This window comes from Convolutriloba macropyga, chromosome 10 (genome assembly GCF_964194025.1).
Source record: "Convolutriloba macropyga chromosome 10, txConMacr16.3, whole genome shotgun sequence".
Taxonomy (NCBI): Eukaryota; Metazoa; Xenacoelomorpha; order Acoela; family Convolutidae; genus Convolutriloba; species Convolutriloba macropyga.
The window spans coordinates 20,280,004-20,296,290 of NC_134477.1; the positions used below are offsets into that span (position 1 = coordinate 20,280,004).

General features: G+C 30.2%; 1 protein-coding gene across 1 annotated transcript in view; it reads right to left on the reverse strand.

Annotated features, from left to right (window-relative positions):
* Window positions 1–6,676: 6,676 nt before the first annotated feature.
* Window positions 6,677–16,287, reverse strand: part of LOC142348503 (uncharacterized) — an 88,825-nt gene continuing 79,214 nt past the window's right edge. Inside the window, exon 10 of the mRNA XM_075399879.1 lies at window positions 6,677–6,948. Within this exon, the coding sequence (XP_075255994.1) occupies window positions 6,677–6,948 (272 nt within the window). The remainder of the gene's footprint in view (window positions 6,949–16,287) is intronic.

Below are 16,287 nucleotides of genomic sequence, written 5' to 3' on the forward strand. Positions count from 1 at the left end.
TTTGTTACAACAAAATCATTTAAAATATTTCCCCAATTACCATCACCATTGATGAACATTGGTTTATCAATTATGTGTAATAAAGTTCTATTAAGTTTCTCTATAAATACAGCTTTTAAATCACTATAGGTAGAATATAGTTGTGTCTCATATTCTTTAAGTAAAGATTTAAATGTTTTATTTTAAAACTCACTACCTCTATCTACCCACAACTTTTCTGGTTTTCTACTTTCAGAGCCACCCTGCTGGATGTTCAGCTAATACTATTTTAAAGCCATTAGTTGTAGATAAACCAGATTTATTATTCAATGAATTAGCACTTGCATATTTTGTGAATATATCTATAACTGTTAATATGAACTTAAAATTATTATTGTATTTACTTAGAGATGATTTGTCTATCAAATCAGCTGACCACATTTCAATTATATAATGGTATTATTCTTCCTCTTCTAAACTTTTTTATTTGATGATTGAAAAATTCTTTAGCTAGGAGTTGCTGTTTAGTTTTAATTGTGCCCTGTTGTTTTTCCACCATTATTTATTTACCATAATTAAAAACAAAATTGTCCAGTTGTTCCTGATTAATAATATTTATAGATAATAGTTGTTTAGATATATTTATCATTTCATCATATAATCCATCATCACCAGCTTTTGTTTCTAGTATAAGTAGTTCTAGTCTTTCTACTAAACTATTCGGGTCTATTTTGCTAAGACCACTAGCTTTCACTTCTTCATCACTCTCGTAAACAATTTCTTCCTCTTCTTCGGCTACAGCCCCTTGTTCATAATCACTAGTATCACGTTGATATTTTTCGTCTTCACTGGAGGTTGGTATTGATATAACCTGAGAAGTGGGTTCACCGATACTAGCAAAGGTTTTTCTTATAAGTTTGATCTATTACTTTTAGTATCTCCTTTTGGTTTATAACCAATATCTTTTAGAAATTGTTTTATTTTGATTTCACCACCTTTTATATCTCTTTCGGGTACATCTTTACTAGTAATAAACATAGCAAAGCCCTTAGAAAAATCATAGATTTTACCTTTCATTTTTATACCATCTGATACTAGAGATACATCTATATCATTTGTTTTAATTTTGATTGAATTCGCATCAACTGATAGTAATTGGAAATGTATATTTGCTTGTTTACATATCTCTAACAAAATATCAATCATATCATTGTCTACAGTAAATGTTTTGCCTCTATCACCTTTAATTTTACAAGTGCATTGGGTGTGGGTGTTATGAGAGAAGCCCGTTCATCAAGAAAACTGCTTTGTTGTTGGTGCCATAGACTCTTTAAAGCATTAGTATTAAGTCTAATGCGGCTAAAAATTTGTTTTGAAGAGCTTGCATTGATTCAGGGTTTGTATTTAAAAATTTAGTTAATTGATCAAATAAATTTTTTGTGTCACCATAATATTCTTGTTGACTTAATTGATCTTCTAATCTATTTCTTCTGTTTAGTTTTTCTAGTTTGTTTAATTCTATAAGCTTATCTAGCTTAGTCATTTTTCTATTTATTAAGATAAAAATTAAGTTTTATGGTTTAAGTTCAATATTTTATTTCTTTGCGTGCTCTAAGAATCTTTCTTTGGTATGACGAAATCTATATTTTCTAAGATAAACACGTTCCCTACAAGTGAAATATTTAAATCTATAGTTAGATATATGTTGATTTACTTTGCATACACTACCTACTAAATTTTGGTCTGGTCAATAAAATGAATATGCATCTGATTATGTTTTTCTTTAATTGTTACGGTTTCATTACATATGAAACATATGTATGGTTTACTTTGACACTCATCACAACTCCAAAACCAAGCCTTATTTTTACATTTATCACATTTGGTGCTATACATTTTTATAGTTTTGAAAAGGTATATAAATAATATTGTATCAAAATTTGGTGTATAAAAGTGAATGGTCAAGATAGAATCGGAAATAATCATTCCACAAATGAACAACTCCAATCTGGAAACGAGTGAGTTCAATTTGGAGGTAGGCAAGCTCAATCATCAAGTGGGCAATCCCAATCTAGAAGTGAGCAAGCTCAATCAAGTTCTTCCGATATGGCAATGCAAAGGTTGTTAAATAAAAACAAGACATAAGTGAAAAACAAACCAATAGATAAAGAAGAACAAAAGAGGGAAGCAGATAAAGATTTAGAATCAATTAGAATTTTTAATCAATTAAATGAAGAGACAAAGAAGTCATATGATGAACAGGAAGCAGAAACAAAACATCGGTAAAAGAATATGCGTGAGTCTTTGCTAAAGGCAGAAGCTAAATACTTAAAAGATGAAGATGGAGAATCATCTAGAGATAGGGAATCATCTAGAGATGGAGAGTCATCTAAAGGCGGGGATTCCTCTAGAGATCGAAATAAAGATAAAGATTCCGATTCAGATTCATCTAAAGATTCAGATTCAGATTCATCTAAAGGGTCAGATTCATCCGATGAAGATGTCTATTCTAGAAAGCCTAAAACTAATTCTAGTAAGATTAGATGTGACGAACGTAATGTAGAGTTAACTCAAAAGAATTTTGGTAGACACATTCAGCCACTTGAACATAAAAAGAATGAGCGACTATATAACAGAAATAAAACTATTGAGAGTGCTAGTGAGAGTGGGAAGAAAGTTGCTAATGGAGATATAGAACAAAAGATAGATAAGCAGTATTCTGAACTAGAAGGAATAAAGTATTGTGATAGTCGTGACATGTATCTAGATAATAACACTGCTTATAATAAACATGTGGAAACATTAATACACAAGAATAGTGTAAAACTAAATAATGGGGAAATAATAAAAAATGGAGGTAAGTTTGATTGTGTAACATGCACGACTACTCTAAGTCAATAGTGTGGATAAACAATTTAAAACAAAAACACATCTAGATAATGTTGGGGGAATAACTAAAGATCTGCGAAGCTGTTTCACTGATAAAATAATAAAAAGAAACACATTAAATCAGAATAACATAAAGAAAATTTGAAGAGAAGCAACTTGTTGATGAAAAGTGGAGAGATAAAGTTATTGAGTTAGGATAAGATCATAACATGAAGCATAATCAAATAATAATATCCAGTAGTGATTATGAAGATCCTAGATTCTTGGAAGCATTGGGAGCAATGCACAACACACATCCCCATATTAAGTTTAACACCTTTGATGTAGTCAGGTATAAAAAACATACAGACGATAAGATAGAAAATGAATACACATTTAGACAAATGACTAGAAAATATAATGGACCTTATGACTTGGATATGTTGAATGGTGAACTGGAGACTAGAATGCAAGAACAAGAAATGAATCAATCTGGATGGAGTATGCAAAGATTTATCAAAAGAACTATGTTTATACACAGGTTTTATCCTAGTGGTGGATGTACTACTAAGGTACCATTCACATCTAGATATATACTCAATATACATAATATTGATATTAAGTGTTTACTCTGGTGTTTAATTGCTTATCTACATCCTGCTACAGATCATCCCAGTATAGTTAGTAATTACAATAAAACTGAATATAATAATGAGATAAAGTTACTAAAGAAACCACATCCCTACGGATATAAAGATTTACAGAAAACACAAGAAATGAATAAAGATAAAGTAATATTTAGTCTAAATAAAAATAAAACTATTAATCCTGTATTAATCAATCATAATGATCCTAAAGGATGTAATATATTTTATTGGGATAGTCATTATCTACTATGTAGATGTATAATTCTTATTAAGATAATCTGATCATAAAAGTTATCCATGTCTTAACTGTTGTGTGTCATTTAGAACTGAAGATGCATTAAATAAATATTTAGAGATGTGTAATGATATTGGAAGAAGAACATTCTTTAATAATGATTACCTAAAGTTTGATAAGTTCCATTATATGAACAGAGTACCATTCGCTATGTATTATGATTTTGAATGCATAAAAAAAGATGGGAAACACTTACCTGTTGCTTGTGGGTTATATATAAAAAGTGATTATCCTGATATATTAGAAGATGAGTATAAAAGTTACTGTGGTGGGGTTTTAGTTGAATGGTTTATAAGTAGGATGAGTTATTATAATAAATTGTTCAAAGACATATTTAGTATAAATATTCCATTAAAAGAAGATAGTATTACTCCACTCACTAATGTGTGTTATTATTGTAAAGATTATATGGATGGAGACATTGTTAGAAATCATGATCACCTAAAAGGCAAATTTAGAGGATATGCTCACAATAAGTGTAACCTTCCAGCTAAGAATAATTTTGTACCAATATATGCATTTAATTCTACTAATTATGATAGCTATTTATTTATAACTTAACTAGCAAAAAATATTAGACTTAAAGTATTAACTAAAACTGATGAGAATTATTTTTGTATTGATATGGGACATGCCAATGTTTAGGTTTTCCCATCCACTTAGCTTAGATGCTGTAAGTAAAACATTGCTTGATAGGGAGAGTGTAACAATAGCCAAAATCAAATTGGAAAGGCGTAGAGGTATATTCCCTTATGAGTGGTTTGATAGTATGGATAAACTTAATAATACAGAACTACCACCTAAAGAAGCATTCTATTCTAAGTTGAAACAAAGTGGTATTACAGATAAAGAATATCAGCAAGCAATTGATTGTTGGAATAATACTAGATGTAATACAATTGAAGACTACATGATGTTATATCTTAAAACAGATGTATTATTATCCGTAGATGTATTTGAAAAGTTTAGAGATAAGTGTTTAGAATATTATGAAACAGATTCTTGTTATACATATTCTACGCCTGGATTGGCATGGTTATGTTGATTGAAATATACTAGTGTTGAACCTAAATATTACAAAGAAAATACAGTTAAAATCTATACACAATACAACGTTGCATTAGAGGTGGGTTAGCTTCAGTATTAGGTGATTGTCATGTAATATGTAAAATAGATTTTGAGTATACTGGGAAAGAGAATTATCTAAAGTATTTAGACTAAAGTATTTAAAGTATTTAAATTATTATCTAAAGTATTTAGACTTCAACTCATCGTATGGTTCTGCTATGTTGCAAGCTTTACCTACTGGTGAAAACAAAATATGTGATGATCCAGAAACCGGCTTTGCAGATGTATTATATACAAGATCTTGCTCTAACACAGGATATATCTATACCATTGATATAAAGTATAATGATGACTTGAAACAGAAAACAAAGAAAAATCCATTCTTTCCTGAAAAGACAAAATGTGACATTGGTCAGTTTACTGACTATCAAAATGAAAATAAAAAGAAAGGATATAAACTGAATTAGAACTTGATGATAAAGTTAACAGATAAGGAAGACTATGTAATAGATAGAGAGATGTTAGTTGGTTTTTACGTGATGGTTTGAGATTGGAAAATTTTACAATTAAACAGAAGTTGGATTATAGAAAAAGTGAATGTTTAAGGCCTTATATTGAGTTTAAAATTCAGAAAAGAAAAGAAGCTAGAACTAAGGGAGATAAATTTGGAGATGTATTCTTTAAGTTAATGAATAATGCCTTCTATTGAAAAACAATAGAGAATGTATATAATAGACAAGATGTAGAGTTAGTTAATGATGTAGATAGATATATTAAATTAGTAAAGAATGTTCGTTTTAAATATGCTGTAGAGTTTGATGATGACCTAGTGGCAGTACATGAAACGAGAAGTAATGTTAAGTTAGATAAGTTTAATTATACTGGATTTGTAATATTAGAGAAAGCTAAACTGCTTATGTATAAAGCTATATATGAATACTTCGAAAAAGAGTTAGATTGTAGTTATCATTAACAGATACTGATGGTATGTTTGCTAATTTTAATGTTCCTTTAGATAGTGATATAGAAGAAGAAATGAATAAGATAAGTGGTATATTACATAAGTGGTATATTGGAGACAGTAATGGTAAATTTAGATTCTATCAGTGAATTAGATATTTATATTTAGAGAGAATATATATAAATTTATTTTTATTATTACTGGTTTTTTAGAGTAAAATAACAAGAAATATTAAATTAAAGAAAATATTAAAATATTAGTAAAAATGAGCTAAATGTAATAAAAGCAAAAACTGCAATTTTGAGCATGGCTGGTGTCGGCTCCACCGTGCGGAAGCGACCATATACACATTACTCACTATTTCACGCCGCTTTGCACTTGAAACGCCTTAAAAACACTGTGGTATTAGAGGGTATCATAGTAATACAGCTACAACTTTAAAATACTTCTACAAGAGAACCCAAATGAAAGGAAAAAAACCCGCACCAATTGGACGAAATAACGGCTAAAAACGGTTCTCAAATAAACCATTCTCAAAAACACTTTTCAAAGATGATAAATTGTTCACTGAACGCATCGCATGATAAAAAAATTCCCTCGCTGAGGAAAAACTAGTTCACAAGGTTATTTTAGCGCGTTTTCTTATGGATCAAAATGCCGTCTGAAATGATATTACTTCCAGTAAAAAAAACAACGAGAAAACCTAATACTGCTCTTTGAGTCGTGAAAAAGACAGCGCCCCAATACAATTCAAATTCATCGAATTGTAATAAATATTAATGGATAGTTCCCACCACTATATTTGAAGATTGTTTGCGAATACAAATGGTTGGTTGTAGGATATTATCTAACCATTGGTTAGAGCCGGGAAAGGAAACAATAATTGTCCCTGTTGTCCTTATCGGGTGCAAAATCTTGGTTGCAAGATATTACTTTGGGTAAACTCCACGGGAACACAATCAAGAGACTGGGACTGTACGTATGTGTGATTGAAATTGCGTCATCTTCTGACGTCACTGTTATTTGTTTCAAGTAGGTTGTGGTAAAGTCAACAAAATTATTTCTGAACATGAATCGAGCTGTGCTGTATTCGGGGGGAGTTCTCAAAGTGTTATATCCGCTACTCCAAACTGAAATAACAGACACTGCTGGTTAACAAAGTGGATCTATTCTGTTTCGGCCCCCTCAGTGTTTTTATGACCCTCAGTTACAAATTATATGTTGTTAGATAGCACGTTACTATGTAAAAAAAATAGCACGTGCGTCGGGGGGTCGTAAACGATTAATGCTCACTAAGCTAGTGGGGACGAAACAGAATAGATCCAACAAAGTAAACATGCCTTATGAAAAACAAAAATTACAATTACTCGAGGGAACAACGGGTTAATTTCCCCCTGGCACTCATTGCCTGCCCGGGCCGAGGTGTCAACGCTAAAAAAAACGCAAAATTATGTAAGATTGGCGTTGAATACGTTGAATTTATGTAAGATCTACGCTTGAGCGTAGATCTTACATAAATTCAACGCATTCAACGCTAATCTTAAATAATTTTGCGTTGAATTTTGTCGTAGATATTACATATTTAGCGTTGAATTTTTGCGTAGATCTTACACACTTAGCGTTGAATTTAGCGTAGATCTTACATAAATTCAACGCATTCAACGCTAATCTTACATAATTTTGCGTTGAATTTTGGCGTAGATCTTACACATTTAGCGTTGAATTTTAGCGTAGATCTTACATATTTAGCGTTGAATTTTAGCGTAGATCTTACATAAATTCAACGCATTCAACGCCAATCGTACATAATTTTGCGTTGAATTTCGGCGTAGATCTAACATATTTAACGTTGGATTTTAGCGTAGACCTTACATATTTAGCGTTGAATTTAGCGTTGATCTTACATAAAATCAACGCATTCAACCCTAATCTTACATAATTTGGTGTTGAATTTTGGCGTAGATCTTACATATTTAGCGTTGAATTTTAGCGTAGATCATACATATTTAGCGTTGAATTTTAGCCCAGATCTTACATATTTAGCGTTGAATTTAGCGTTGATCTTACATATATTCAACGCATTCAACGCTAATCTTACATAATTTTGCGTTGAATTTCGGCGTAGATCTTACATATTTAGCGTTGAATTTTAGCGTAGATCTAACATATTTAGCGTTGAATTTAGCGTTGATCTTACATAAATTCAACGCATTCAACTCTAATCTTACCTAATTTTGCGTTGAATTTCGGCGTAGATCTTACATATTTAGCGTTGAATTTTAGCGTAGATCTAACATATTTAGCGTTGAATTTAGCGTTGATCTTACATAAATTCAACGCATTCAACTCTAATCTTACATAATTTTGCGTTGAATTTTGGCGTAGATCTTACTTATTTGGTGTTGAATTTGGCGTAGATCTTACACATTTTGCGTTGAGTTTAGCGTTGATCTAACTTATTTTTGCATTTTGCATTGGAGTGTGGGGTAGAGGGTGTTGTTGTTGGGGGGGGGGGGTCGGAGGGGGATTGGTTTAATTTTTAGGTAGCTAGAGAAATTATAAAAGTCGGTTGTTCATTGCAAAAAAATTTGAAGGTGTCATTTGAAATTTTATGAGGAAGGGTTTTGCCAGTGTGAAATCTTTTTGCTGCATAACAATTCAAACAACATCACTTTGTGAATCTAGCGCAGGCCCTAGCAAGATCTTATAAACTAGCCGTCCTTCTAGACATTTTTAAAAACAAGCTCACTTCTGCTCGGGCTTGATTGGGCTTGAATGCACTTATAGGGTTTTTATTTTAATAATAAAAACATGAATTTACAGTTTTCAGAAATTTTAATTGTTCTATAACCAAAGCTAACAGCGTTTGACTTGAAAAACTGAGTGAAATTTTGTTGAAAATTCAAAACGAGTAAAATACAAATGTGAAATGCTGTGAATTGATAATTTTTTAATAAATTATAAACATTTGAAAAGGACCAAGCCGTCTGCTAACTGGAAGCCACGTTTTATCACTGAGCGATCTATGCGCTTTACTTTAATTTTTGTCTAAAATTTTATTATTTTATACTTTTTTTGCTAATGATAATGATAATGATAATGATAATGATAAAGATAATAATAATAATAATGATAATGATAATGATAATGATAATGATTATGATAATGACAATGATAATGATAATGATAATGATAATGATAAGGATTATGATAATGATAATGATAATGATAATGATAATGATAATGATAATGAGAAGGTTAGATGATAAAAATTTGATAATCTATTCTTATAATAATTTGTCTATATCTATACCCCAAGCATTTAATTTAGAGAGTGAAAGAAAAGATTTAAAATTTTCGGATTCATTAGACTTATGGGTCCTCGACCATGCTTCGCCATCTATTGTATTAGGCTTATGGGTCTTCCATGCTTCTTCATCTTTTGTATTAGACTTAATAAATTCATATACAGATTTTATTTTATTAGTAGACTCTTTTTCTTTAGTTGAAGAAACACATTTGGGAAAAACTTTTTCTGTATGAGCTTTTTTTATATGACCCTTTATCCCAATAAAACTAAATATAGAAGAACAATATTCCAACCTCACCTTTGTTGAATTTCCTTCTCTACATATAGTTTTCTTTTTATCAAAAGATGTTATTTGTTTCGCAACTCCACATCTATTACAAACTTTATTTATGAATTCAATTTTATTATTAGTAAAACTAGAAGTATGACTCGAGTTAGAAGTAAAGCTAGAGTTAGAAGTGGGGTTACAGTTAGGATTAAAACTAGGGTTAGAAGTGGGGTTAGAGTAAAAGTAAAACTAGAAATAAAAGTAGGGCTAGAGTTAGAGCTTGAATCGGAATTATAGATAGAAACAGAATCAGAATAAGAATCAGTGAAACTGCTTCGCAGATTAGAAATTGAATTAGGGCTAAAGGTAAAGCCAGATCTGGAACATTTTGAAGCAATTCCCCTAGCCTTTGAATGGGTTTTATTCATACAAATATCACTCAATATATCATCTCCACATGCACAATTACTAATTTAATCCTTATGTATCATTTTATAATGGAAAGGTAAATAACTAGGTGATCCACATCCATAATCACACTCTAAACATGCTGCTGTTTTCATCCTTTATTATTTATAATAGGTCAAAAAATTTTAAATTATATTATCTTACAACTATAATCTCTTATAACTAATCAAACTTAAAATTATAATACATTTATATTATTATTTATTTGTAGCTTTAATTATTTATGCAATTATTAATAACTAGCTATAATTGCAATTAAACTTCTAGTATAATCTTTGGAATGGACACATTCTTTTAGGTTTGCCCTTCCTACCTAAATTATTAAGAGTATTATATTTAAACTTTCATCTAAAATCTGATCAACAACCAATTCAGTTTTATCTCTAATGAAATCTATAAATTCATCTTTAAATTTTTGATTTTTTTTTTATAGATCACTTATCACGGCTATTCCTCTTCTGTTTAAAGTTTTAGTCTCTTACTCTACGCAGGGGCTTCCCTGATCAATATACTTTTCTTGTATACCCCCAACACGGACGAAGACTATGATATTTCTGTTCATGGGTCTTCGTCCGTGCTTCGCCATACTTATGTTCAAGGTCCAATTCTTGGTCTAAGTCCTCCCCATTGTGAAACATGGACGGAGTCCCATAACCCATATTCATTAATGAGCCTGTTCCATTTATCAAGTGACTTGCATGTGTTGCAGCTCGCGCTGCAGCTTTTGCTGTCGGATCAGGTTTTAAACAATCCTGTATGTATAAGAGTACACCTATTCCCTATTTTATGCTACCCCATATTTAACCATATTAGCAATAAGCTTTTATTTTGTTAGAACATCACTTTGATTCTTAATACCTCTTGAAGTAAGAAGTTTTTAAAAGTAGAATATATAGTTATATATAGTTTTATATATATATATATATATATATATATATATATATATATAAAACATATATATATATATATATATATATATATATAATTATCTTTTTTAATAGTATTTCTGTCTGTAGCAATATTCATTAGTTATCATAATCTATAATTTTTTTTATCTCGCTACTCTCTAAATCATCTTTTAGACTAAGAGCTTTCAAGTCTAGGATACTAACTCTTGAGTCATATATCATAGTTCTATTTCTCTCAATAATAATGAAAATTTCCTCTTTCTTATTATATTTAATCATGCCATAACAAAGTGCATCATCTGTCCCATCTGTACAATTATAATAACTATTATTTATCTCTCGAATTATATACCATGGAGGTCATTCTTGCAATTATACGTTGTATTGAAATTTTGAAAAAGATCAGCTCCATTGTAAGTTGTTATACAAAAAGTATCACAATTCATTCTAGCCAAATTATTTATCTGAGCCGGTTTATGACACATTACTATAATTTGAATAATTTTATTTCTTCTTTATTATTTGTAAAATAATAAACTATATCCCTAATAAACTTATCACCCATATCATCAAGAACAATTACACTATTTTTGAATGTGAGTATATTTTTCATTGTGATCATATTTATATCACCCATGTCAAATCCAGCCTAGGGCTTGCCAGTCTCAGGATCAATCCAATCCTTTTCATCTTTACATATTATGATTATTTGCTTTTGCTTTTGTTGGGGAGGGCCCGGGGCCCTTTCACCAACCAAGGCCGAAAACCCTTCCTGATCTAAGTATAACTTTGAGTATTGCCTAACAAAATAAGTCTGACCCGTACCAGTAGCACCATAAACAATAGTATGCAATGGTGACCTTTCAAATTAAAATCTAACTAAACTTTTACTCACAAGTCCTTCAAAGCGTTCTTCTAGTTTGGTATATTTACTTGGCAACTCATCATATATTATATAAAAAACCACTGCTATTAACAAGATTATAAAAATTATTAAACCCCTCTCCATTTTCATATATGAAATGTGGACTTATATAGACTTATAATTATACTTATAATTAGACTTATAATTAGAGTTATAATTAAGTATGAATATTTGTTATATACAAATGCTTGCCCTATCTTTTGAGGGATTCATTAATAAATTTGGTATTGATAATAAAGCTTTGACTAATATCAGAATAAAAGATATAGGTAAAGATATAAGTCTAACTCCAATTGAGATTTTAATGAGAGATAAGACCCCTGACAAAATTAATGAGAATAACCTTATATTATAGTTATTCTACACCAACTGATGGCACCCATTGGGTTCTAGTTATAAGAAGGAGAGCTGGTAAGGTTTATTACTTTGATAGTTTTGGTGTTGAGACTCCACCATTATCCGTAAAAGAATATATTGATCTAGGGTCTGACGAAAGAGTACAGGAGCATAATGAATCTTATTTTGGAGCATATTGTTTATAAATGATCAATCTTATTGATAATGGTTATGGAATGAAGAGTGCTTTGATTACTCTGGTTATTCAAGTTAAAGGTCCAGAGGCATATAATAGGTGTTTGGGTGGTAAAGCTAAAGGTAAACTCGAAGTTAATTCTATTGTCAAGGGTGATGACAATCAGGGAACCTGCTTCGCAGATGGTAATGACATTTACAATGACAATGGTAATGACAATGACAATGACAATGACAATCAAGGAATCTGCTTCGCAGATGACAATGGCAATGACAATAACAATGGCAATGGCAATCAGGGAACCTGCATCGCAGATCGCAATGACAATGAAAAAGTCAATGGCAATGACAAAGTCAATCAGGGAACCTGCTTCGCAGATGGCAATGTATAAGTCAATGACAATGTAAAAGCTAATAACAAAGCCAAAGAGGAAGACAATGACAAAGCCAATGACAAACAGGAGACCCCTTATCAGATGATGGTGTTAATGATAATGATGATGATAATAAATATATTAGTATATTTAGTGAAAGGGACGAAGTCCTTAGTTCTCCAACCAAACAAAGAGATAAACCAAGCTCACAATGTGGATATGGATGTGGAGGGGGAAGTAATGTTGGTGTAAAAAACCCCGGTCTTGGTTGGGGATTCAAGGGCTTCGCCCCTTCCCCATCTAATTTTTTAATTGATGTTAATGGAAGTCTACAATCATGGATAAATGATAAGAACATAATCGTTAATATCAAATTCCCAGAAAACTTCAGATTTATAATATCTGATCCTAGTGAATGTGGAAAGACGGTATTAATAAAGTATCTATTTTTGAATAATATAGAATGTGATAGATTTTATATCATTGGTCCTATTGGTGATCAATGTGATGATTTAGAGTATAAAGATATCAGGGAACCTGCTTCGCAGATCGGTGCAGCGGTTTCGCAGATTGAGTTTATTAAAGATATAAAAGATTTACCCCCACCTGATGAACTACAAAAAGATATACAGAAACTCATGATATTTGATGATGTCGGGGGTAAGGAACCAGTTATTAATGAATAATTCAGTAGAAGTAGACATAGTTATTTTAATATGATATATGTTAAACAAAATATAATCTCGGCAGATAGACAGAATGTTAGAGCGAATTGTAATCTATTTATTTTATTTGAACAAAGAGGTAAAGATCTTATGTCAATATATCATGACCTCTTTAATAAAATTGAACTTAGTTAAAATGATTTTGCTAATATATGTCTTAAGGTATGGGCCGAGCCTTATAATTACATTGTCATTGATAAAATTATAAATAGAAGTATTAATGGTCAATTAAGAATTAATTGGGATCGCAAAATTTTATAGTTTTATTATTTTTATAGGGCTTTGCCTATGTTACACCATGATTAAGTATAAGTATAAGTGCAAATGTAAGTATAGGTATAAGTCTAATTCTGAGTATAAGTCTAAGTTTAAGTCTAAGTCTATGACTAAGTCTAAGTCTAAGTCTAAGTCTATAACTATATCTTAAACCAAATGCAAAGTAAAACTCAACACATCGCCATTGAAATCAATTGGTATCCCATGCTTATCTTTAATATGAAATTCACTATATTCTATTCTATCATTTGTTACATTTTGATATAAAATATTAGTTGGTATATTATTCATCAAGTAACCTGGTGGTTCTGTTAGATTTAAAGTATATAGTATGTCTGTGTTATTACCATTATCTTTAACACCAGATATCACATTACAGTGTCAATAGTAATAAAACTCGTTATATCAATAAATTTTTGAGATTTATACTTACCTTGTTCAGGTACTATTTTTCTAAAGCCCAGTAATGGGACGATTAAATTATCTATGTCAAATTTATTTGCACCTTGTTTTATTTCCATTAAACATTTCATTGTTTTCTTATCGGGTTCTATTATAACATTACCATTAGTTTCTTCTTTTTTATTTCTGCTATTTCGATTAATCCATATGCAACTGGTATAACAGCTAAAATACAGGCATCTGACCAAGTTTCACCTTGGATATCATATAAGAATTGATTATGCCTTCTATTCACATTAAACACTGAGTTATAGACTGATAATCTAATTAAACCTAACTTTGATGAGTTAAGTATAGGTTCACTAATGTTAAACTCTTGTGTTGGTCTTATTATTCTAAAGTTAAGTGTGTTCTTCTTTAGTTTTAGTTAGAGTTTCATGTATCTTTTGTAGTTCCCATAAGATTAAGTTGTCAGTCATTTTTTAAATTCAAATTTTATTAGATTATATTTATATTTATTGATAGAGTTATAATTATCTTTATAGTTAGAGTTAGAGTTATAGTTATATTTATATTTATAGTTATAGTCTCAATTATATTTATAGCCATAGTTATAGTAATAGTTATAGCCATAATTATGGATAAACATGGGCAAAGCCCCATAGCCTTTGTTATAATTTATAAAATATAAATAATTTCTTTCCTTAAAAAATGGACTTTAATTTGGATACAACTTATGGTTATTATAATGATATACACAAAAGTAAGATTATAAAATATACACCAAATAATCTAGCAGCAATTAAAACAGCTAATACTAACATCAATATCATACTCAATAGAGAGGAGAATCTTTTAAATATACATGATTCATATCTAGAGATAGAGTTTGTTGTATCAAATAATGCTGGTGGTGTATTTGCTAATGATGCTAATATCAGATTAGTTAATTATGACATGATGGCAATATTTAGTTCAGTTAAGCTTGTAACTAGTTGTGGAAGGAAAATTAAATATATAGATCCTTGTCATCCTAATCTATTGATGTATAAGTTATTAACTAGTACTGATGATGAATATGAGAGTGGTTTTGTTAGAAATCAAGGTAATAGGGATAGTCAACTCCAAGGTGATCATGCTGCTGCATAAATAGGTCATATGTATATGATGATTAAGATGAGTGATCTATTTGGTTTTGTAAAAGACTAAATGAAAAGATTATATATGGGTTAGGATTTAAACTAATATTAAAAAGAAAAATTAATGATAGAGCTCCATTTAGAGTAAATGCTGGTGCTGCTGCAGTAGCTAGTGTTGCTAATATAAAAATTAGAGATATATCATGGTGTATACCTAGTATTCATCCTATTAATGATAATAGAATTTTTGTACAGAAGGGATTAAATAACAAGAATAATATTGACTTTAGTTATTATGAAAGGAAAACATTTTACAAGAATGTACCCAATGCTACTAACTTCTTATTTGATCTTGGTATGGAAAGTGGTATGGAGAGACCCAAATATATAATAAATGGTTTTTGAAAATAATAATGTTAACGAAAAAATTCATGATGCAAGTACCTTTGATATAATGAATGTTACTGAATGTTATTGTAAATTGGTAGTGAGTTTTATCCTGAGGATAGAATGAATATTAATTATGGTACTAATAATTATAATGAGGCTGATAAAGAGATTGTTAATTTTAACAAAGATTATAATGGGTTACCTCATAATAATAAACCATATATAAACCCTAGAACATTCAAAAGTAGTTATAGAATATATGAAATTGATACTAGATATCAAAATGATTATACAGGACCACAACCAATACAATTTAATTTTAAATTTAGTGCTGCAGTTGCAGATGGTATATGTCTTGCATTAGTGTTAACTAGAAAGGTTATTAGTGTTAATAGTCATGGTAATATGTTGATTGATATAATCTCATAGAGATTAATAGCCGGAGGCTTATTATATCTTAGTTATAGTTAATGATGTAGTCATTGTCATAATCATTGTTATAGTCAATATTTCACTTCTATCTCTAGTTAATGTTATCTTCGAAGCAGTTCCTGATAGTCATTGTCAATGTTTTAGCTCTAGCTCTAGTCATAGCTGTAAACTATTTCCTACTAGTCTTAACAAAACCTTTAGCATAAATAGTATCTAGTTTCTTTTTATTCTCTAGAGTTAGACCTCTAGATTCAAGTTTAGTCTTAGGCTTGGGTTTAGTCTTAGCCTTAGGCAATGGTTTAGTTTTAGTCGTAGGCATAG